Below are 23,745 nucleotides of genomic sequence, written 5' to 3'. Positions count from 1 at the left end.
CCCGCTCACTTCCACAACCAACCAATCGCCTTTCCTACTCCAACCCAACACCAGACAGGGAACAAAAGAGAGCAAGCCTGCCTCACTTCTATACCAACCAACCAATCCACATATGAATTTAGCCAATCTTTGTCAGTTAATAAAAAAAGAGGGGAAGGGCGGGTTGCAAGTTCACTCTTAAAACTAATCTCTCAACTCTGTTTCTCCCACATAAATGTCTTAAAGCACTCCCTACACTCACCTCACTTCCTCCCCCACCCTCTTCCCTCCAAGTTAACACTATCCTGCCCACTACTCCAACCAAACTCTCTATTCCCCCAACTCTCTCTCCCCCTCCTTTAAACTCCCTCCTTCCTACTCTATCCTAGCTTTAATTAATCTAGCCACTTGAAATGGCTCTAGACAAATTCATTTGTTCCCAAACCACATTTCTTCGTTTTTTTTTTTTTAAGGCATTCAAGACTACCTTAAACATACAAAACAATGACAGAGATGCAGGACAGCTGAGAAAGCATGAGTCACAGATTATTAACAGTCACAAAATAAGTAGAGCTTGCAAAAGATAAAACATGTTATCAGTGTAGCTGTAAGAATTACAGTTCACAAGTACATAACTCTAAAGAGATTACATATCACAATTTAAAAAAAGGGGTCATAAATAAATGCTTTGTAGTATAGTACAGTTACAAGACAAGAACAAAAGAAGAAGTTATGTATTCACCATAATGTTCCATCTGAGTAGTTATACTTCATTTTTTGCAACCTGTGGGTAATCAGAACCATATCAGATCCGAGCCGGCAACATTTTTCAAGCATCTGCTCCAAGCTCCTCCCCTTACCCATAATCCTTCACATCTCCTACCATCCCCTCAGATCGAGTTTGCCACTTTTCAAACTATTAGCAACTCAATAACAACACTAACCTAGAACAGGTTTGGGGGAAGGAGGGCAGGACGGTTGCAGAAAATGATGTATAACTACTCAGATGGAACATTATGGTGAGTACATAACTTCTTTATCTGAAGTAGTTTACTTCATTTATCTGCAACCTGTGGGACAGAGTCCCCAGCTACCAAATCTCGTGGGAGGCCCTCATGGAAGGATATTCCTGAGCACTGCAGAGCCAAAGGATGCTCTCCCTCTAGAGATCAAATTCAACTTATAATGAGAAATGAATGCATGTGACCTTGCCCAGGTCGCTGCTGCACAGAAGATATCCAGAGAAACCCTAGACCAAAAGGCAGCAGAAGCTGCCATAGATCTGGTAGAATGAGCTTTAATAGGACCAGGTGGGGACAGACCTTTATCCCTATAGACTTGCAGTATACATTGTGCAATCCACTTAGCCAAGGAGACCTTGGAAATGGCCTTCCCAAAAATGGTCTGAAAAAAGACATGAATAATTGGTCAGACTTATGGAATTGTTTAGTCCTGTGCAAATAGAAATGAAGCTGTCTATTAACATCTAGCAAATGCAGCTTATATTCACCCTTGTTCTGGAAATTTGGAAAGAACACAGGCAGATTAATCATCTGGTTAATATTTGATTCAGAAGCAACTTTCAGTAAGAAAGAAGGGTTTGTGTGGAAAGAAACCCTGTCTTTATGAAAGACCAAGTAAGGGGGCACACTGCAGACCAAGCTTGGATCTCAGAAACCCTTCTGGCTGAGGTAATGGCTACAAGAAAAGCTCTCTTCCAGGACAGGAATTTCAAATCTACTGACGGCTGCTGGTTCAAATGGGGGTGCCACCAATGCCTGTAGAACTAGGGTTAGGTACCAAGGAGGGACAGAATCCTTAATCGGGGGATGCAAAAGAAAAGTACCTTTCAGAAAAACACAATCTCAGAGTGGCCAGAGTATTCAGAATTTTGCCGACATGAAAATTAGATATGGCTGCCAGTTATACTTTCACTATACAGGAACTAGTCCCTTGTTGGAAAATATAGGACAAAAACTCCAACACTGCAGGAACCAGGGATGTAAATGGATCTAGGTTTTTCTGAGAAGCCCAAATAGAGAAGCATTTCCATTTGCTGCGATAACCTTTCCTAGTGGAAGTTTTGTGGGATGCCACCAAAATACTCTTTACTGAAGATGACAGACCAGGAGTCCTAGTGATCAAGGGAACTGGAGCAACCAAGCAGTCAGCCTGAAGCTGCCCAGATCAGGCGGACTGATGTCCGATGGATGAGAGATGAGATCCGGGCAGGGATCCAGAATCAGTGGAGGAGTTAGAGCACGAGACCAGAGGAAGGGGAGCCACACATGACGAGGCCAGAACGGGGCAATGAGGATCACTTTGCACTCCAGTTGGCAAGCTTTCTGAAGAAACTTCGGAATGAGAGGTAGCGGGGGATAGGTATACAGTAGCCCAGGAGGCCAAGCATGGACAAGAGCACCTCTGGGGGCGTTACCTGGTGAGGGGATCAGAGCAAAGAACTTGCTGCACTTCCCGTTGGAAGGAGATGCAGAGAGATTGCAAGGGTGACCTCACACAAGGAAGATCTCCAATGCTACTGACTGTTTCAGAGACCATTTGTATGGCATTAGAATAGCCGGACTCCGTCTGCTAAAATGTTGGACTGTCCCGGAATGTGCATTGCAATCAGAAACCGACTGGTGGAGATAGCCCACTCCCACAGTCTTATGGCCTTGCGGCAGAGAGGGTAAGATCTTGTTCCTCCTTGTTTGTTGATGTACCAGACAACAGACATGCTTGTCTAACTGAACTGCAATAATCCCCGTGGGAAGAACAGCATGGAAGGCTTGCAATGCTAAAAGCACTGCCCTCATCTCCAGAACACCGATATGCAATCTGGTCTCAGTCTGGGACCAAGTGCCTTGGACCATCCTCCCCCAAAAGTGCCCCCCACCCAAGCTGGGAGGCATCCGTGGTCACTGTGGCATGGACTGGGGGTGTTAAGAAGGCACAACCTGCCAATATTTCCAGCAATTGGAGCCACCAAAGAGGAGAAATCTTGCAGGCTCTGCTGATTCGTATTGGGTAGTCCATGGGGAGGTCTAACCAAGACCACTTAACTGCCAGGGTCTACTGAAGCACCTTCATGTGAAGGTGCGCACAAGGAAGGACTGAAATTGCTGCAGCCATGGAGCCTAGGGCTCAGAGAACATCGCTTGCCGTAGGCATCCTGGGGCCAAGGATCACTGACACGAGCCCGTAGGTTCTGGACCCTGTCCCGAGTGACAAAAACTTACAATATTAGAGTGTCCAACCATGCCCCTATGAATTCCAAGGTCTGTGTCGGGTTCAAGTGAGACTTGGAGATGTTGATGGTAATCCCTAGACTGACTGCAAGACGCAGGAAGGAGTCTCTGGCTATGCAAAGTAGACACTTGGTGGCAGCAGCGAGGAGCCAATCATCTAGGTAAAAAAACACGTGCATTCCCTGAAGTCTCAGGTGAGCCGCTACAACTGCCAAAACCTTGGTAAACACCCTGGGGGCTGTCATGAGACCAAAGGGTAGGGCTCTCAACTGTAAATGATTGGCTCCCAGCTGGAAGCAAAGGAATCTCCTGGAGCTTCTGCAAATTTTGATATGGTAGTAAGCGGCCTGGAGGTCTATCAAGCACATCCAGTCACATTCTCGGAGATAAGGTAGAATGGACTGCAAGGTGACCATCCAGAATTTCTGTTTGGCTACAGACAGGTTCAGGGTTGACAGGTCCAATATGGGCCTGAGGTCCCCCATCTTTTTTGGCACTAAAAAGAACCTGGAGTAAACGCCTAATTCGGACTGATCTGGGGGGACCAGTTCGATGGCCCAATTGTAAAGCAGCTTTGCAATTTCATGCACTGTGGCCTCCCTTTGAGCAGGTGAAACATCCAGGAGATGCTTTGATTGGATGGGTGGGGCAACGAATGGGATAGAGTATCCTCTGGATATAATTTGGAGCCCCCAATGGTCAGTTGTAATGGACTTCCAAGCAATTAGGTGCAATGACAATCTTCTCCCAACTGTCTCCAGAGTAGGGACAGTCAGGCAACACCTCAGGGTTGCTGTGCAGGTCTGTTCGAGAAGGTCTCCCTAGACCCAAAGTTTTGTGGGCCCCCTCTGCCTCTTGGGTGACGTCCATCTTGACCCCTCTGTCTCTAGGGGATGAGTTGTCCTGAGTGTCCCGGGAAAACTGAGATTTTTGGAACCACATCATCTTTTGCCCTCTCTTTAGAAAAGGATATTTGAGGGCTAGAGAAGCGGACTCTGATGACAGAGTCTTCTGTCCTTCTCGCTCTGAACCAGGGTGTCACGAACTGTATTCCCAAACAGGGAGGAGCCATCAACTGCAAACTGGGGGCAGTCATTGAATCCCCAAATGATGTCAACATACTACAAACCAGGCTTGCACAGACAAATGATTGGTGCCAAAGCCACAGTCTTAAAATCAATCGAAAAAAATGCATCATCATCCCATTCAGCAAAGGGGATGTTCTTGCAACTTACAATATCAACAATAATATCCTAAGTTCAAACTCGATGGTGAGAGATTTGGGAATACAGGTTGACAGTTACCTCAACTTAGACCAGCATGTGTCCCACAGTGGTGAGGAAGGCCTTCTGTGTTGCTCAAATCATATTATATATATATATATATATATATATATATATATATATATATATATATATATAAGGCATAGCATCCAGAGCGAAGGAAGTTATAACACCCCTATACTCATCCCACATCAGACCAATAATAGAGTACAATGCTCTCTTTTTTATGTACCTCACCAGACACCTGCAGGCTGCAGCAGCTGGAAAGACCTCAGAGGTTTCTCACCAAGAAAACTCAGGGTGTTCAGCACATGTCCTACATGGATATACTGAAGTCACTGTACTCTGTCACAGACTGCTTAGAGTTGATCTGTGCCAGGCCTACAGAGCAGCCTTGGACTCTGCTGTAATGGAATTGCTACACATCAGCAAGTCAAATGGGAAAAGGACCTTAACCTAGCTTGCGACAAACAGGACATGCTGGGCAGACAGATACGTCTCCTAGAGGTTGCCACTCTTCTGGAATAAACTTATTGTACATGTTAAACAGAGCTCCTCTATGACCCTATTTAAGCATAATTTGGAATGAAAATTCTTACTGCAAGACCACCACATACACCAGTATTACAGATACGAGCTTTCATTCCTTTTAATTCGTATAATGGAACTTCATCAGATAAAATAATCACAGGTTCACTATTGTATATACACAAAATGGACCAATCACTTATTAGTAAAACATGCACTTCCAATCAGATAAAATAATCACAGGTTCACTATTGTATATACACAAAATGGACCAATCACTTATTAGTAAAACATGCACTTCCAATCAGATAAAATAATCACAGGTTCACTATTGTATATACACAAAATGGACCAATCACTTAGTAAAACATGCACTTCCAATCAGATAAAATAATCACAGGTTCACTATTGTATATACACAAAATGGACCAATCGCTTATTAGTAAAACATGCATTTCCATTTAAAGACATACAAGTACAATTTTTACACACACGCATATAATTGGAACTGGCAGCATATAAAACCAACTTTAAAACAAGATAAAACTTGAATTTTGTTTATCTGCATTTAATATTAGGAAGCTCTTTATGGATATATTGTCATTAATCCCTGGAGTTTGGGTAGCATTTAATAACACCTGTCAAAAGGTATCCATGTATTCTAAAAGTGAAGAGCAGTTCCCTCCCCTATCATTCCTATCTACTTTTTCCAACACAAAATACAAACTGTTTAAAATGACTACATTTTGTTGCATGCCTAACAAGGCATTTTAAGTATCGTTTTTCTTACTAGAGTAGACATGCTGGGATCGCCTTTTGCTACTCTAGTTGTCCGTCTTGCCTATATAAAAGGCAGTGCATGATATGCAGAAAGCCACATACACCACTCCTTTTGTATTGCAATCAAAATTGCTTAATACAGACAGAACCTTGTTATAATGTTCAATAACCATATTAATGGTCTCGTAGATATACTTGCATTCCCTACAAGCACCACAGTTGGTAATTCTCCCTTTGTAACTGTTAACAACTTTCTAAGTTATGTTTTTTTTTCAAAAATATTCTTTATATTTCTTCCCCACCTGTACACTGTTCTGGGTACTTGAGCCAAGTTGTCTGTCAGCTGAAATGCACCAAACACCCCCCTCCATTTCATTTCTATGATATTTCTAACATCGAAAGAAAATGAATCAAAAGTTAGTACACAATTAGTACGACTAACTTTGTCTCATTAACTATTAAAGACTTTGCTGGGTGTGTTATTAACAGGCATACAAAGTTAATATATCCTTCAAACCTAAGGTTTCTTGTTCCTCTAATAATGATGCGGATATTTCTTTCTTTAAACATGTTCTACAGAACACCAAATTCTTTATGCAAAACTATGTCCTCAGAAATAAGCCTTGAAAGTCTCACCATCTGGCCTTTCACTAAATTCTTCTGCCAATATGGATGGGTACTTTCAGAATGAAGAAAACTGAGTGAGTGAGTTTTCTATAGACAGAAATTTCATAACAGTGGAATTCCTTATTTTTATATAGACGGACATCTAAACAGTTACAACTTTCAATGTCAACCATGTAAGTAAATGACAAAAAAGTAGTTGTAGAATTAATGTAGCCAACAAATTCTGGAATTTTCCTAATGTCATCCCACAAAATTAAGATATCCAGAAATATGTAATATTTCTAAATAGAATTCTAGTATTCTGAGTTAAAAATAAATGTTTCCCAAACCCAGAGGACAATGCTTGCAAATCCTGGGGCTGAAGATGCCCCCACATTGCCACTCCTCTTATTTGTTTAAAATATTCCCCTGGAAACCATTCAAAATTATTTTTAAAAAACTAAGTCCATGAGACTAGATAAAACAGAGTCTTATGATATTCATGAGCCTAAATCTAAGGCTTCATTAAAAAAAATCCAAGACTTCCTCTTGGGGAATAGACCGGAACAAATCCTTAATATCTATACTAAGAAAAATAATACTTTCCTTGTAGTCACATTCCGCTAAACTCTTTACAAATGCCAAGAATACTTAAGTACATGTTTCTTAGTGTTAAAAAAAAATATTTTAAATGCTAATCGATAAACTTGGCCTGAGGCTCTATTTTTGAGCCTCTTGACATCACTACTGGCCTCTTCATAGGGGGCTCTACTATAGACATATGTACTTTTGGGATCCCATAGGGGGCAGGAATCAAAAGGGTTTCAGTACCTTTAAATAATAACTTTTATCAGGAGTAAAGTTATACTCCATAAATACTCTCTCTAATAACAATTCAAGCTTATAATTAGAAATGTTATACCATTCCGTGATAACATTGTGAAATATTCACTGCTATGCAAAAATTCAAACATTTTAGTTGTATACGTATGTTGATCCATTAGCACACCTCCCCATTCGTCCAGTTTTATAATTTTTTGTTTTACTCTTTCTTAATTCGGATTATATCTCTTGCTCATCCAGAGTCACGTTATACAATTTAGGTTTAGAAACATTTTTGTAAAATTCTCTGATGTTCATTTCACAAAGTTTTTCAAATAAAGCAATTGGGCGTATTAAGGGGGGAGGTTGTACATACTACTCCTATAAAGTTCTGGTGGTAAATTTTCACCAATAGCCACATTATCATCAAGTGAGAACTTCAAATTAACATTCCTAGCAAACAGTTTGTCAAAAATATTTGCTACCACATTAACTTTAGGGTAGGATACAAAATTAAAACACTTTGAAAAATAAGGTGCCATCCCAGTCAGTGATTGAAACATCACTATAATTATAGATTTAAAAGCTTTCAAACTCAAAAACATTATTAAAGTCCGTGGAAATGTGCCTTACTGCTGATAATGGGGGGAGTCATCATCTTCCTCTTTCTTCATTAACCCCTCGATGGGTATCGAGAGTTCTGTTGAAATAATGTTACAGTCACTGGTGATTTCCCCTAATGCTGATGGTAAGGAATATTCCTCTCCCTCCTTCCCCAATGGCCCTTCTGTTGATGTCGGGAGTTCTGATGCTGGTTCCTTGGGTACAGTTCTTGCTGATGCTGCTGCAACCAGGAAAGAGATTTGTTTCTCAGTTTCAGGTAAGATCCTGCCAATAATTAGTGGTCTTTTGATCATAACACACCTTGTTGGCTGAATTCATCCAGTGTTGGTTCCATAACCCTACCGTCCATTTCAACAAAGGAAACTCTGTTACTGGTACCACCCATAGGTTAAGGATAAGCACATTTCTGCTTGCTGTCATTACAGTCATGCAAAAGTTTCTCCTCCTTCCTCCTCTTAACGTCTCAACATGTTGTTGCACTGTACTGAAGACATTGGTATAAAGTTCCTCCAAGTGGAACAAAGTAGATAAACTGTAATGTCCCGTTAAGTGAGGAGTTCCTCTTTCAAAGCAGTTATGGTCTGTTGGTCATCTCTGATAAGAAGCCTCAAAATCCAACCCAGTATGATCAAATAGTTCAAGGGGCTCATTATGTAACAGGGAATTACTCTGCAAGTTGTTTGGAAATTTAAATATTCACAACCCTTTTGAAACTCGTTGAATTTTAATGCAATCTTTAAGAAATATATTACCCAGTTGCAATCCCCTGTACTTCTTCAGTTTTTTTTTTTTTTAAGTTTAAACAGTTTTTGTTTTAAACTTTGTGTCATATCGTCTCTGGAATTAGAACTTTGCCATGTGGTTTCACCATTCAATAAAAAATCTGTATTCAGCCATTGTAAAAGCTCACTGTCATTGGTAGGGTAGGAGCTAATACCTTCCAATTGAGTACTCTCCCTTCCTGGTTGTTGTCCAATCATATTAACCCATGTGTTAACATTTCCAAATATGCTGCATGGAAGTAACAGTCGTTGGAACTGTTGGTAGAGCTGGATACAGTTACAAATTTCACATTACTGTCTCTCTTCACTTCCTTTTATGTCCTTTTATATTGGACTTCAATTAATTCCTTGATTAACTTTTCGGGATAACCTCTTTTCAGAAACATATCTTTCAATATTGTACCCTCGTCTACAAAGGTCTTATCCTCTGATGTCATTCTTGCTGCACATACCCGCTGACCCTTCACCACCGATTTCTTTTGGTGGAAGGGGTGAGAGCTGGTAAAGTGCAGCAAGGAGTTAGAGTAGGTCTCTCTGCGGAATATTCTTGCAGAGTCGCTCTCTTTTATATCATCATTAAATAAATGGATGTCCAAGTAAGGGATACATTCCTCGTTAAAGGAACTCATAAATTTCAAGAAGTTGGTAGTACTATTCAAGTTTGTGACCACATCATTAGCTTTTAATTCATCCCCTTTTAATAAAATAAAAGTGTCATCCAAGAACCTTGTATAATAACAAAAAGAAGACATTAGTTCCATGTTCCCAAACACATACTGGACTTCCCACTGTGCCATCACTAAGTTGACATAGCTGGCTCCGCAAGGTGAGCCCATTGCTATGCCAACTTGCTTTAAAAAGATCTAGTTGTTGAACATAGCAAGATTATTAGACAAAATAATGTCTAACAATTCTTCTACGACCCTAATTTCCAAAGCTGGGGCTTCATGATGTCTCATTCTATCCACTATCCATTCAATTCCTAGTGGATAGAATGAGACATCATTAAAAGGGGTAGTCACGTTGTTGCATACGTCTGACAGATGCATGCCAAATGGTGCATTACATTTAATGACTGGCCTAATGAGAGGTGAGGAAAGGGGGACAATGCCATTACTATATCTAGACACAATCCCTTTGCTATAGGCTGTGCAATATAGAAGGACTTTCTTACAACAGACGCATGTTGGTCAAAAGTTAAATCGATATCCATACAACTTTTCAAATCTTGAACTGGGTCAACTCTTAGGGGCATAATGTCAATATGGTACTTTCCTGGAGTAGGTGACTTGCCAAAGGATACAATAATGCATTTTTGGCATTTAGTTTCAGACCATGATTTTGACACAAGTAATTTATTTGAGAAAAACCTTCCTGCAGGATGGCTAAGTCATTTGGGAATTAATTGACTATTCCTAGCTTGGAGTCATCTGCAATCTTAGTCAGTCAATGCCTTTTAGAATTGACGTTTACTTCAAAAGTGCAGCTGCCAAACATGAGACGTCCCAGCACAGAGCCATGGGGGACTCCGATACTGACTGTTCCCTTTGTGGAGGTAACGGCCCCCATTTTAATTTTCTGTATCCTATTTTTGTCTTTAGCTGGTCTTGACTCGCTGGTTAGTCCTGTTCTGCTTAAATTTAAAATCCGCATGATGTACCTGCCAAAGTGAAATATTTAACAATTATGAGTAAAGTGGGTGTTGGCCACACCACTCAATGCTATCAGGAAGGGGAAAGCCCAGACACGCACAGACCTGCCCCCACATAGGGCTTCTGAGAACTCTGAGTTTCATGACATCCACCATACTGATGCCCTCTCTGGACAAACTTCACATGAGAAAGTTTCAGTGGCTTCTGAAGTCATTATGGCTTCAACACGCACATCCGCTAGACTTCGTAGTTCCTCGTTTTCCTCGTCTCAAACAGAAATGTCACTGGAGGATTCAGCAGTTGTCTCTGAATCCAGAGATCCCTTTTCATTCCCCTCTTCCTTCTTCTTTCAGCTGTTCCTGTTAGGGGTCGCCACATCTGTTTCCATTTCTTCCTGTCCTCTGCATCTTGCTCTGTCACACCAGCCACCTGCATGTCCTCTCTCACCACATACATAAACCTTATCTTAGGCCTTCCTCTTTTCCTGTTACCTGGTAGTTTCATCCTTGGCATCTTTTTCCCAATATACTCTGCATCCCTCCTTAGCACAAGTCCAAACCAATGCAATCTTACTCCTCTGGCTTTATCTCCAAACCGTCCAACCTGAGCCGACCCTCTAATATACTTATTGCTAATCCAGTCTACCCTCATCACACCCAGTGCAAATCTTAACATCTTTAACTCTACCACCTCCAGCTCTGACTCCTGCCTTTTTGTCAATGCCACCGTCTCCAACCCATATAACATAGCTGGTCTCACTACCCACTTTGTAGGCCTTCCCTTTCACTCTTACTGGTATTCGTCTGTCACAAATCACTCCTGACACTTTTCTCCACCAACTCCATCCTGCTTGTACTCTCTTCTTCACTTCTTCTCCACACTAAACATAACTCTGAACTGTTGAGCCCAAGTACTTGAATTCATCCACCTTTGCCAACTCTTCTCCCTGCATCCTCATCATTCCTCTATCCATCTCATTCACACACATTCTGTCATAGTCCTGCTAACCTTTATTCCTCTTTCCAGGGCACATCCCTACCTCTCTAGGGTCTCCTCAACCTGTTCCCTACTCTCACTACAGATCACAATGTCATCAACAAACATCACAGACCATGGAGACTCCTGTCCAATCTTGTCTGTCAACCTATCCATCACCATTGCAAATAAGAAAGGAATCAGAGCTGATCCTTGATATAATCCCACTTTCACCTTAAATGCATCCATCACTCCTACTGCAGACTTCACCATGGTCACACTACCCTCATACATATCCTGTACCACTCACATACTTCTCTGCCATTCCCGACTTCCTCATACAATACCACAACTATTCTCTAGGCACCCTGTCACATGCTTTCTCTAAGTCCACAAAAACACAATGCGGCTCCTTCTGACCTGCCCTATACTTCTCCATCAACACTCTGAGGGTAAACATCACATATGTAGTGCTCTTTCCTGGCATGAAACCACACTGCTGTTCACTAATCATCACTTCCCTTCTTAACCTAGCTTCCACTACACTTTCCCATAACTTCATGCTCTGACTGATCAATTTTATCCCTCTATAGTTACAACTCTGCACATCACCCTTATTCTTAAAAATTGGTACCCAAACACTTCTACACTCCACAGGCATCTTATCACTTGACAAGATTTCATTAAACAATCTTGTTAGAAACTCCACTGCCATCTCTCCTAAATACCTCCATACTTCCACAGGTATGTCATCTGAACCAACAGCCTTTCCATTCTTCATCCTCTTCATAGCTATCCTTACTTCCGCCTTCTAATCCACTGCACTTCCCGACTCACTATCCCCCCCATCACCCAACCTTCTCTCCCTCTCATTCTCTTCATTCATCAGCCCCTCACAGTGCTCTTTCCATCTGCTCAACACACTCTCCTCGCTTGTGTTTCCTTCATTATCTGTTTCACCTTTACCTGCTACATATCGTTCCAGCTCAGTCCCTCTCTAGAGCCAATCGGCACAGGTCCTTTTCTCCCTCCTTTGCGTCCAACCCTTCATACAACTCTCTGTAGTCCTTATCCTTGGTTTTCGCCACCTCTCTGTTTGCCATACACCTCATCTCCTTATACTTCTGTCTACTTTCATCTCTGTCACAATCCCACTTCTCCAACCTCTTTCTCTGTATACTCTCCTGTACTTCCTTGTTCCACCACAAAGTCTCCTTGTCCACCTTCCTCTGTCCAGATGTCACACAAAGCACCTTTCTAGCTGTGTCTCTTACCAGCTCTGCTGTAGTTACCCAGCTATTTGGTAACTCTTCACTGCCACCCAGTGTCTTAACTGTTCCCTGAACTCCATCTCACAATCACCGTTTTCCAACTTCCACCATTTGATCCTTGGTGGTGCTGCCCTCACACTCCTCCTCTTGATCACCAATGTCATCCTACAGATGACCATCCTATGATGCCTAATTACGCACTGTAATGTTTATTTTTTTGAAGTGGACTAATACATGCAGATCATTGCTGGCCATATCACAGGCCACAAGAGCAATTATGTGGATTACATGTAGGGATAATTTAGAGAAATCACTAAGTTTCATGTTTTAGCAGGTAGTAGAAAATCACAATGCCTTAAAGAAACCCATATGGCTGCATGATGAACATGCAAATCCCACACAATTTGTTCAACTTTCCATGATACAATTGCTCCTGAACTCCACCCCAATCCAGTCCAATCATTTTCTAGGTTTCTATGTGCCATCTATTTTGGATGCACCTCTGAATTTGGTTTCTGCTTGCCCCTTATTTTGTATGCAGCTCTGCAAATGAGATACCCCCACAGTACATTTATGAGTCAAAATGTTTGTTTTTCTCACTTTGAGGCAAGTGAATTATGTTTCTGTCTACATCTGCCTCCCTCCACTTAGCACAAGCACTTCATGCTTTACTGTCTGTAAACTATTTTGCTCCCATCTGTGATTACACCAAACATTTATTTGCCATACAGTTGAACTGATAACATGTTGTCACAAGTCTTGGTGATCAGATATTGCCTCATCACAACACTGGATATTATCATCACATCATCAGCATCATTACTTGTGTTTGTTTTCATATTGTTGGAGGTTGACACAGTTACTTCTTGTAATTGTGTTAATTTGCTACCAATCATAATCCCCATGTCAGCAAGAGAAAAAATTATGTACCTCGAACAGTCTTCAAATTAAGCTCAATCTTATTGTCTAAGTGTATGGAATGATACACAAAACTGTGTGGATAATCCGACCATTTTTAGGTTCAAAACCCCATTGAGCACTCAGACAAATAACCAATATGGCAGTATAAACAGTCAACACCGTGAGTCTTAAAAAGAGGTGTGAAACTACAGTTTCTAATACTCAATCAGTGTAATTGATAAAGGGAAGTGCTGGCCATTTCACTAACAAGACTTCTATTACAGGAGCAAGGCTACCAGTAGGAAAATGCCTTGCACCTTACTGTAGTGTCTCTCATGCAAATCACTGGTAAACATAAGGCATAATAACCCTGTCATAGCCTAGGGGGGGCCCCTGCAGGAGCGGGGCATCATTGGGTCATATAGGCCCAGCTGGCCTAAGACTTGCCCTTATGCAGACATGATTTTTATGAGCTCTGAATGGGACTTTCAGAATCACAGGCATAAGAGGGAAAGCAAATATGAAGCCCTTGATCCAAGAATTGGGCAACGCACATGAAAAGCATTATAAATCAAAGGAAAAAAACTGCAGAATTTGACATTCCTAGCATGCAGTAATGCAGCAGATAATGTTTTTGGCTGATGTAAAGAGGTCTTTCAAATGAGAAACAGGTTCTAAACTACCTGATATGCGAGACTTGCTCCTTGTCATCAAGTATTACAAAATGGCTTTGAGTGTTCTTTGCACTGATGAAAACTCTTACTGGGGAAAAATATGTGGGTTTAAAATCCAAAATGCCTTCTTAATGGCTATCACATTTTGAATGCTAATATGCAATTTTTGATGGAATTGAAGCCAAAAGCGTAATACCATTTGACTTTGTCTTTTCAAGTGACTCTGCATTCTTGACAAAAACTGTCCAAAGCAAGATTCTTTGTTAATAGAATAGGACAGAACATCTCTGGATTTACTTTCTCCAAGTGTTTTGAATTTCTAATACCATGACTGGAATGGACCCCATTCCTAAATCAGTGTAAATTATTTTATTTTACATTTGTTGACCAGGCTAGTCCAACTGGATATATGCCCATTTTCAGTAGAGGCCCAGGGTGATAAGCTCCAAAAAAAGAATAGCAACTTTGGGTACAGTAATTATACAGACTATAATACAACTGTTATATAGTAACATAGCAAAATTATAAGAGCATATTTTAAAAGAAAGAGTCAGAAAAGCAAATATTGGAATATATTAGGTGGAAACATGTTCATACAGTCAAGAGGTTTAAAACAGAAGTACATAGTCTGTAGTGGTTCCTATGAAAGGGTAAGTTTTTTACAGACTTTAATTAGCTTAACAGGTCCTACTCTCTAAGGTTGAAGAAAGTCCGACATAAAATAGCAATAGTGAGAAGTAGATAGTAGACATAGCTGGAGGGGATTATTAGTCTGGGTAAGCACATGGGTATATCCAGTGGATTTATGAGTTCATAGCTGAAGGGGATTATTAGTCTGGGTAAGCACATGGGTATAGCCAGTGGATTTATGAGTTCATAGCTGGAGGGGATTATTAGTCTGGGTTATTACATGGGCATAGCCAGTGTTTTTAAGGTATTCTCTAAGTTGCTTTTTGAAAAGTCGCACTGAAGAAAGAGATGGGAGTTCACCGGGAAGCAGATTCCAGGTTTTACCCGTGGTGTTGGAGAACAATGAATCCACAGCCTTATTTTTGGATTTAAGTGTAGATACATTTGCTGAGCGAAGGGCTGTCAGATTATTATAGTGGGTGAGAAGGCTAATAAGTGAGTATTACTGGGATGATAAAGGATCTTGTGGGCAATAATAAGTTGGTGAAACTGAAGCTGAGTATGTAGTTCCAGCCATCATAGCTGCTTTAGGTTTTGACAAAAGCAGAGTTCATGGAATTGATACTTCTTCAGTCTTTGATGTTACCCAGGAGTGCTCTTCTCGGCACCCCCAATGTGCCTAGAATTGCCTTCCTTCTGTAATTCATACAAGGTTTCATGTATTGGTACCATGTATACGTGCAACTGTTCATTCTTTTTTATTAAACATGTTGCTTCTGCTACTACTGGAACTGTACGGGTATATTTCTTGCACATTATTATAGGTTCTACTTGCAAATCCCATCATTTTATGATTGTTTTTCTCTGTACCCACTGCTATTTATGTCTTCCTCGCATGAACTGCTGTATCTGATTTTTTTGCATCGTGTTTTGAACTGTTGGTAACAAGGTGATCCCATGTGATAAAAACTTCCATCATTCTCTCTAATGATTCATGCTTCAGAAGGTGCTTCCCCAGTTCCCTGTTTTCTTTGATTACCAATATACTGGAGAGATGCCCATTGTGATGGCCCACTGAAGGGCTATGCATTGCTGTGACAGACTGATGTGCCATCTATTGAATGGAAATGTTGAGATGGCTGCTGCCATGAGACCTAGATTTCTGAAAATTATACTGGCCACAACAGGCTACCTTATTTGTTCATAGCACCATTAAATTACTGACTGCCTTCCTTCAGAGATAAGAAGCTTTGTATATGATGTTTAAAGAAGCGGAAGAAAAAAAATGCTGAATGTTTTCCAGACTGTCAGATACAACAAGGAGAAATGTTACAGCGCCATCCTTACTCTACTTCTCTACTATCTGCTGGAGTCTACTAAGTGCCAGTTGTTGAAGTAAACATTTCCATGCCTTAAAGGTAAGCCATTACGACAGAGAGACACACTGAGAATATGAAGCTCAGAGATAAACAAAAAGGGCAAGATTGTGTATTGAAAGCTCTGGCCCTGAACATTAGAACTTTAACTTTTTGTGTTCAGTTGAGCTAGCAATACAAGTTAGTACAATTTGTGTCTTCTTCTTTTGGCTTTTTCCCAGTTAGGGGTCGCCACAGTGGATCACCTGTCTGCTCATGATTGGCGGTGGAGTTCTACGATGGCGAGTCGCCAGCTCGGCGCCCAACCTTCCACAGAAGGCACACACACACACACACACACACACACACACACACACACACACACGCACCTAGGACCAATTTTTTTTTTTTTTTAAGAGTGTCCAATCCACCTACAGCATGTCTTTGGGATGTGGGAGGAAACCAGACCACCCAGAGGAAACCCACGTGACCACAAGGTGGACATGCAGATTCCACATAGAAGGCACCCCCAGCTGAGGATCAAACCGGAGAACCTCTTGCTGTGAAGTGGCAACGCTAACTGCTGCACCATCACAACTGCTCTTAGTACAATTTGCGTCTACGACACATAATTAGTCTCTCTGGTTCAGAAGAGGATGGAGCAAATGAATGAACCAAGTCAGAATTTCCTGTATATGATAAACTAACAAGTCAAGTAAGGTATTTTGGAGGATGCACATAGAAAATGGAATGGAAAATCTCGGAGAATGTGATTGTCACCTTTGTTCAGACAAGGAATTGCTCTAACTGTGGAATTTAGTTCTCCATAATTGGCAACAGAAACCCACAAACCATTTCTGTGTTAGGAAAAAAATGGTCAATTGATATGCCGCATGTGTTGGTTTGACGTCTTTGATGGGGAAACTGCCAGGCTTTCTTTGGAGGTACTGTGAAGTAATTTTTTTCTGAAACTGCATTTATCTCTTACTGAGATGCTCCAGGACCTCGATTACTCTTTCTTAGATTAATAGTAGAAATTGTGAGTCAGCTCCACTGGCATACAGTGATAATCAAGCCCCGATTATGACCCAGTTGTACCAAATTTGATTAATGGTTTTGGAACCTGCTGGACTTGGCATGAGGGAAATGGTTTACCTCTCTTTGTGAGGAGGGGTAAGAAACATGTCTGGGCACTCATTCCCTTTGACTCCCTGGTAGAGATTAGGGATCCCATAGGACTGCTGAGTTGGAGAGGGGAGGCAGGAAGGCTTTGGAAACAAGTGATACATCCTCGCTAATACCCACTGCATGCCAAACCCTGGGATGGTTACAGACACATGCAGAGTAGTTACAGCATTAGTTACAATCCCCTCTGATCTCATATGGGTGATTGCTCTGCTGTGCCCTGCCTGACACTCATCTTGTGGAGGAAGGAATGTACAGTATGGGGCAGAGGAAAGCCTGATGATTACTAAGGCAGGGAGAAAAATTAGGAAAAATACAAAATGCCATTAAAGTGGCATTAGAGAGTGGATGCTGTGACATCATACACATCTTATCATGATTAATAATGTGGGCCTATCTTGGCAGTCTGTGATACTAAACATCATTTGAAGGGCAAGGCAGTACTGACTGGTTCCCAGCTCACTGCCTTCATCTCCATGTTGGTTTGATTCATCTCACTCTTGTTCTCACGATGTAATGATTCAAATCTTTATTTTCATGTCTGATTATGGATGTTTCTGGGCCTGTTGACCTGGACAACGTCATTCTAACCATTCCTCTCAACCACTTGGAGCAAAAAATCTGGACAAAGCCTAAAATGATGGTGGACAAACAGGGACAGATTTTAAGTATTGCTCTTACAAACTTAGAAAGTTGATAGAATAATAGCTTTTGCATTCGCGTGAATTTTCTGAAGGATATGGAGTCAAACTCAAATGTTTCTCATTATTTAATGACTTCAATCCTCTGCTGTTTGCCAGAAAAGTACATATTTTAGGAGGAACACAGCAAAAATATGAGGCAAAAATCTGTACATTTGAGAGATATGATTCTAACTTCAATCAGGATGATCAGTAGGGACTGTCAGAGTGCACCAAGATTCTCATCTCATCTCTGACTTCCCTTCTGTGCCATTTCTGGCAGACCTGCTTGAATCTTATGCCTTTGTTAATTTCACTAATTGGCATAGATCTGTACGGCTATCAAGGCTCTGTCTGGCTTTTGACATTACTTACTTCTCTTGGTTTTCTCAGGGGTTAGTAGTTTGACCTCACATTGCAGCTATTTGAAGTGTAATCAAACAAATATTTTCAAAAAACTAAAGCAAACAATGAATACAGTTATGAATGAAGTAAGTGTCACGTAACACAATCACAATGTTTGCATTGTGCCACGTAACACAATCACAACGTTTGCATTGTGTCACGTAACACATTCACAATGTTTGCATTGTGTCACGTAACACATTCACAATGTTTGCATTGTGTCACGTAACACATTCACAATGTTTGCATTGTGTCACGTAACACATTCACAATGTTTGCATTGTGTCACGTAACACAATCACAATGTTTGCATTGTCACGTAACACAATCACAATGTTTGCATTGTGTCACGTAACAATCACAATGTTTGCATTGTCACGTAACACAATCACAGTGTTTGCATTGTGTCATGTAACACAATCACAGCGTTTGCATTGTGTCACGTAACACAATCACAATGTTTGTATTGTGCCACGTAACACAATCACAATGTTTGCATTATGTCACGTAACACAATCACAATGTTTTTATTGTGTCATGCAATGTAATCACAATGTTTGCATTAAGTGTCACGTAACACAATCACAATGTTTGCATTAAGTGTCACGTAACACAATCACAATGCTTGCATTGGGGTTGGGAGGGTGGCCTAATGGTTAAGGTGTTTGGCTTACAAACACAAGGTGCAGGGTTTGATTCTCACAAGGGATAATTGGCTAGGCTAAAAATGGCTTACAAGGGCAGTTAGCTTAGTACAAACCTATGAAGCTTAAGTGTCATGTAACAATCAAAATGTTTGCATTGTCACGTAACACAATCACACTGCTTGCATTATGTGTCACGTAACACAATCACACTGCTTGCATTAAGTGTCACGTAACACAATCACAATGCTTGCATTAAGTGTCACGTAACACAATCACAATGCTTGCATTAAGTGTCACGTAACACAATCACAATGCTTGCATTGTGTCACGTAACACAATCACAATGCCTGCATTAAGTGTCACGTAACACAATCACAATGCTTGCATTAAGTGTCACGTAACACAATCACAATGCTTGCATTGTGTCACAATCACAATGTTTGCATTGTGTCACATAACACAATCACAATGTTTGCATTGTGTCAAGTAACACAATCACAATGTTTGCATTGTGTCATGTAACACAATCACAATGTTTGCATTAAGTGTCACGTAACACAATGTTTCCATTGTCACGTAACACAATCAATGCTTGAATTAAATGTCACGTAACAATCACATGCTTGCATTAAGTGTCACGTAATACAATCACAATGTTTATATTAAGTGTCACTTAACACAATCACAATGCTTGCATTAAGTGTCACGTAATACAATCATAATGTTTGCATTGTCATGTAACACAATCACAAAGTTTGCATTGTCATGTAACACAATCACAATGTTTGCATTGTCACGTAACACAATCACAATGTTTGCATTAAGTGTCACGTAACACAATCACAATGTTTGCAATTATTCTGCTTCAGCAGTTGTGATTTCTTTCAAAGGAGTGAGTATTAGAAGTTACGTATTGCATATGAGTGAGTTCCAAAGAGAAACACCTAAATGGAAAAAAACTCTGTAAGATGATGACCTAAGTGATCTGGAGAGAAATAAAGTGAAACCGTAATTTGTATTAAACTTTTAAACGAGTTCATCTATAAAAGGTAGCTCTTAAATAACTAGAAGTCGGCCACTTTCCTTCCACTGCTAGTAATAAAGTAGCAAATGCAATTGTTGGTTACCTATAAAACATGCAAGAAAGAAAACTTAAAAGTAATTTTTGCTTGTGGATCTGAACTTTTAGAGTATAAAAAAGTAACTGTGGTGAGCTGCTGATGTAAAAAGGTTCTGCAGTGTAAATCTCCACAAAATTAACATTAGTTCCAAATGAAACTGAAAAGACAACAAAGGTGGCAATTTTACAAAGAAAATTTAAAGAACATAGCTAAGATTGTGGGTCACACAGTGGCAGAATGAGTGGGATTGTCTCTGCAAAGCATGCGGTTGTCAGGATGGACTCTCAGCTGGGATACCTTTTGTTTGGAGTCTGCATATTCTCTCAGAGTATGCAAAGTTTTGCTCTGGAAAAACGTGTTTTCTCCCAATTCCCAAAGATATATATTACACAGATTAATAAATCAAATTGCCCATAGGTGTGCAGATGATATGTGCGCGCATGTGTGTGAGAATGAGTGCTATGGAAAAAAGGCCTGGCAATCTACTTCTGTTGCCTAGTGATGGCACTGGTTGTTCATGAGTCCCTAGAAGAGATAAATGACTCGTCGGCATGCATGGACAGAGCTGTACTTGAACTTATGGGTGACTAAAAAGAAATGGTGTAATAAAGGGCATACCCTCTCCCATTTCAGGGTATTTCAATAAAAATTATCAATGAAGAAAAAAACAGACCTGACAAACAGCCAAACACTTTACTTGAGAAGGTCAGTTTGCAGTAAAACTTCCGTCATGAGCCACAGCCAGAGATGATGTGTATAACTTCTGTCCGATACGTTCTTATCCAACATGGCATATATCAGTTATATCATGCCTATTATCTATCAGTAAATGTTGTGATTCACAGCATAGTGGGATCTTGTTTCTTTCTTTTTTTTTCAAGAAACAGGATTAATATAAATGGCAAATGAAGTGTTTATTTACTCCTTACCCACACTGATTTCCCCAAAGAGAATTTCTGACTTCCTCATCACATCTTCAGTTGCAGGAGAAACTGACACAGGTGACGCCAACGTTTCCACATGAGAAGCAGACTTGTTGCGTTTATTAATAGCCTTTTTCAGAATCTGAAGCAGGACGCTATCTTCCTCTTCATCATCTTCTGTTTTCTGATCAGTTGGTGTCGTGTTCTGGATTTCTAAACCAGCACTGATAAGGGGGACAAAAAATAAAAGTATATACTGAACAAATTGATGTAGCGATCTCAACAAATGGTACTAATTTCTAGCTTTAGTTTAATTTTGTAATGCAATGGGGAAACCCACCAAGTACATAGCACTAGGGTACAAGCTATCTATATATATATACATATATAAAAATGAAGTGGAAGAGAAAGATGAGTAACTCTGGTGTGTTGCGTATAATTTACAAATTTTGCACACTGGTGCCATACTGCACCCCATCTCTGTAAACGGTATACATTATGCAAGGGCAATGAATTGCACTATCACAGCCATACTGCACCCCCTGCTCCCCATTCCCTCCATAAAATGTACAGGCTATAAAATGGCAAGGCAGTACATTATGTCATCAGCCACATCACATAAAACGATATTTGGTTACAGAAGATTATGAGCAACCTCCGCAGTTAGTGGCCTCCTCCCCAGAGTCTACTCAGATCTACCTTTGACATTATTCCTATTGCTGGGATTCCAAATAAGCTTAAATGACTAACGTAGACCCTTATTTTGCAAGACAGATAAACTAGCTGATAAGATAGAACTCATGTTGTTAAAGTAGCAGTTGCCATATCAGAAAGTATAAGATGGCTAAAGGCATTCCTCAGGGCAAAGTACTGGGACCAGTTCTGTTCCCAGTACTACAACAGCACTGAAGCAAATCTCTGTGTTATACCTTGACAGCCAGCCCTGAAGCTGCCCATTCACACCAGTGCTAGCATTTGGCAGCAAAGGTCTGTGCCACATCACAGCATTCTGTCCAGATGCTTAACCACACCAGTGCCCATGTTCGGCACAAAGCCTGTACACTACAGCATAGCAAATAATTCCACAGGTTAAGTCGTGCACAAACAATATGTACCACTAAAAAGTCTCTGTGCTACATGAAAGTAAAGTCCACAAAGTAACATTCATCCAATGCACTAAAGCCAGCACATAATGTACACTCCATCTACCCATGGCCAGGGGATTATTTCTGCATCTAAGCCAACCACAATGAGCATCTCTGAATTCAGGGATTTTAAAAAGATAAATCTATTAAAAGCATATGATGAGCTCTCAAAATTTGAATATCAAATTTCCAGCTCCTATGTAGTCTCACCTCTCTCTTATACCAATGAATTTTGCTCAAGTGTAAGAACTAACATAAGCCAAACTGCCATAATCATCATCAGATGTGCCAGGGAACATAAATATAAACCATTTTGGTGAAAGGTAGCATTAATAAGCTGTATAATAAAAGAGAAAAAATTAAGACCTGCAATAAATCAAACTCTACCAATATTAAAGATTCTATAAAAAGTTCAACAAAAAGCTGAACATTACTATAAGGGCCACAAATTAAAATTAGCATCCACAGTCAAATATAATTATAAATCTTTTCTTAACTACATCAGAAGATTAAGAACTAACACACAGCAATATTCTGAATTAATGCATAATGGTATTCCTCACTCTGACTCTAATGATACTGCTGTTTAACTTAAAGATAAACTTGTGCCAGTTTTACACCAGATACCAATGCTATAGCCATGGCAGGGAAAAGGAACGGTCTGTCCCAGATGCAAGCAATCAGCACAGCAGAAGATGAGCCAACTGGTCCCAGTACGTCAGTAATGCAATAACTCTCATTGGACAGCTGGGCATGACAACAGTATCTGTCATCATTTAAACAATGGTGACACAGTCTGTGGTGTGTGTCTATCTCAGTGAATGTGTGTGTTAGGAGCTAGACTATAAAATGAGAATCCATCTCTCCTTCTGTTAAAGCTTCTGAAAGGTGCACCAGTCAGATAAAGTGCTGTTATACAGAAATGTAATAGCTGGTTGCTCAGAGGACTTCTTTTCTTATCCTTAACTCTGCAACTCTGGGGAACAGGGCACCTACTGGAGAGGTTACCCAAGGTGTCAACTGACTCATTTTTTTGAAGAATCCCAATTCCTCTATAGTGACCTTATTTGGTATCCTACAAATTCACAAGAACTTTATCAACTCCCCATTTAGATCAAATGTATCTGCTGCAGGCTCTAAGATGTACACGTTTGTCATAATTATTGATAAAATGGTAAAACCAGCCCAGGAATTAAGGTGTTGCATGACTTCTATGGTTTTTTAGAGAGGTTGAAACCAAGCTTATGGTAAAAAGATGTTTTCTTGACAGCTGATGTGACTGATCTTTTTTTTCCCCATGTATTCCCCAAGAGGTTGGTTTAGAATTATTCCATCAAGCCCTGATTAACTTTCATTTCTTAATCACTAAACAAATTTCTATGCTTTTTCAGTTTATGGAAATAGTTTTGGATAACTATATTTGGTTCGAGGGTGAAGTTTATAAATGGGCCAAAGGTGTAGCAATAGGTATAGCTTGTGCACTTACATTTGCTAATTTAGAAATGTTGACCTGGGTGTAACAGGATGTAT

The 23,745-nt window shown here is 40.3% G+C and overlaps 1 protein-coding gene across 2 annotated transcripts in view; it reads right to left on the bottom strand.

The window, feature by feature from the left end:
- Nucleotides 1-23,745, bottom strand: part of KNDC1 (kinase non-catalytic C-lobe domain containing 1) — a 1,471,539-nt gene that overhangs the window by 664,451 nt on the left and 783,343 nt on the right. For both annotated transcript variants that reach the window (XM_044056877.1, XM_044056878.1), the window contains exon 16: nt 21,077-21,294. In XM_044056877.1, the coding sequence (XP_043912812.1) occupies nt 21,077-21,294 (218 nt within the window). The remainder of the gene's footprint in view (nt 1-21,076; nt 21,295-23,745) is intronic.

Source organism: Protopterus annectens, chromosome 14.part0 (genome assembly GCF_019279795.1).
Source record: "Protopterus annectens isolate FY-2018-M chromosome 14.part0, PAN1.0, whole genome shotgun sequence".
NCBI lineage: Eukaryota > Metazoa > Chordata > Ceratodontiformes > Protopteridae > Protopterus > Protopterus annectens.
Note: the sequence above shows the minus strand (reverse complement) of the source record. Positions and strands in the feature narration are given on the sequence as shown.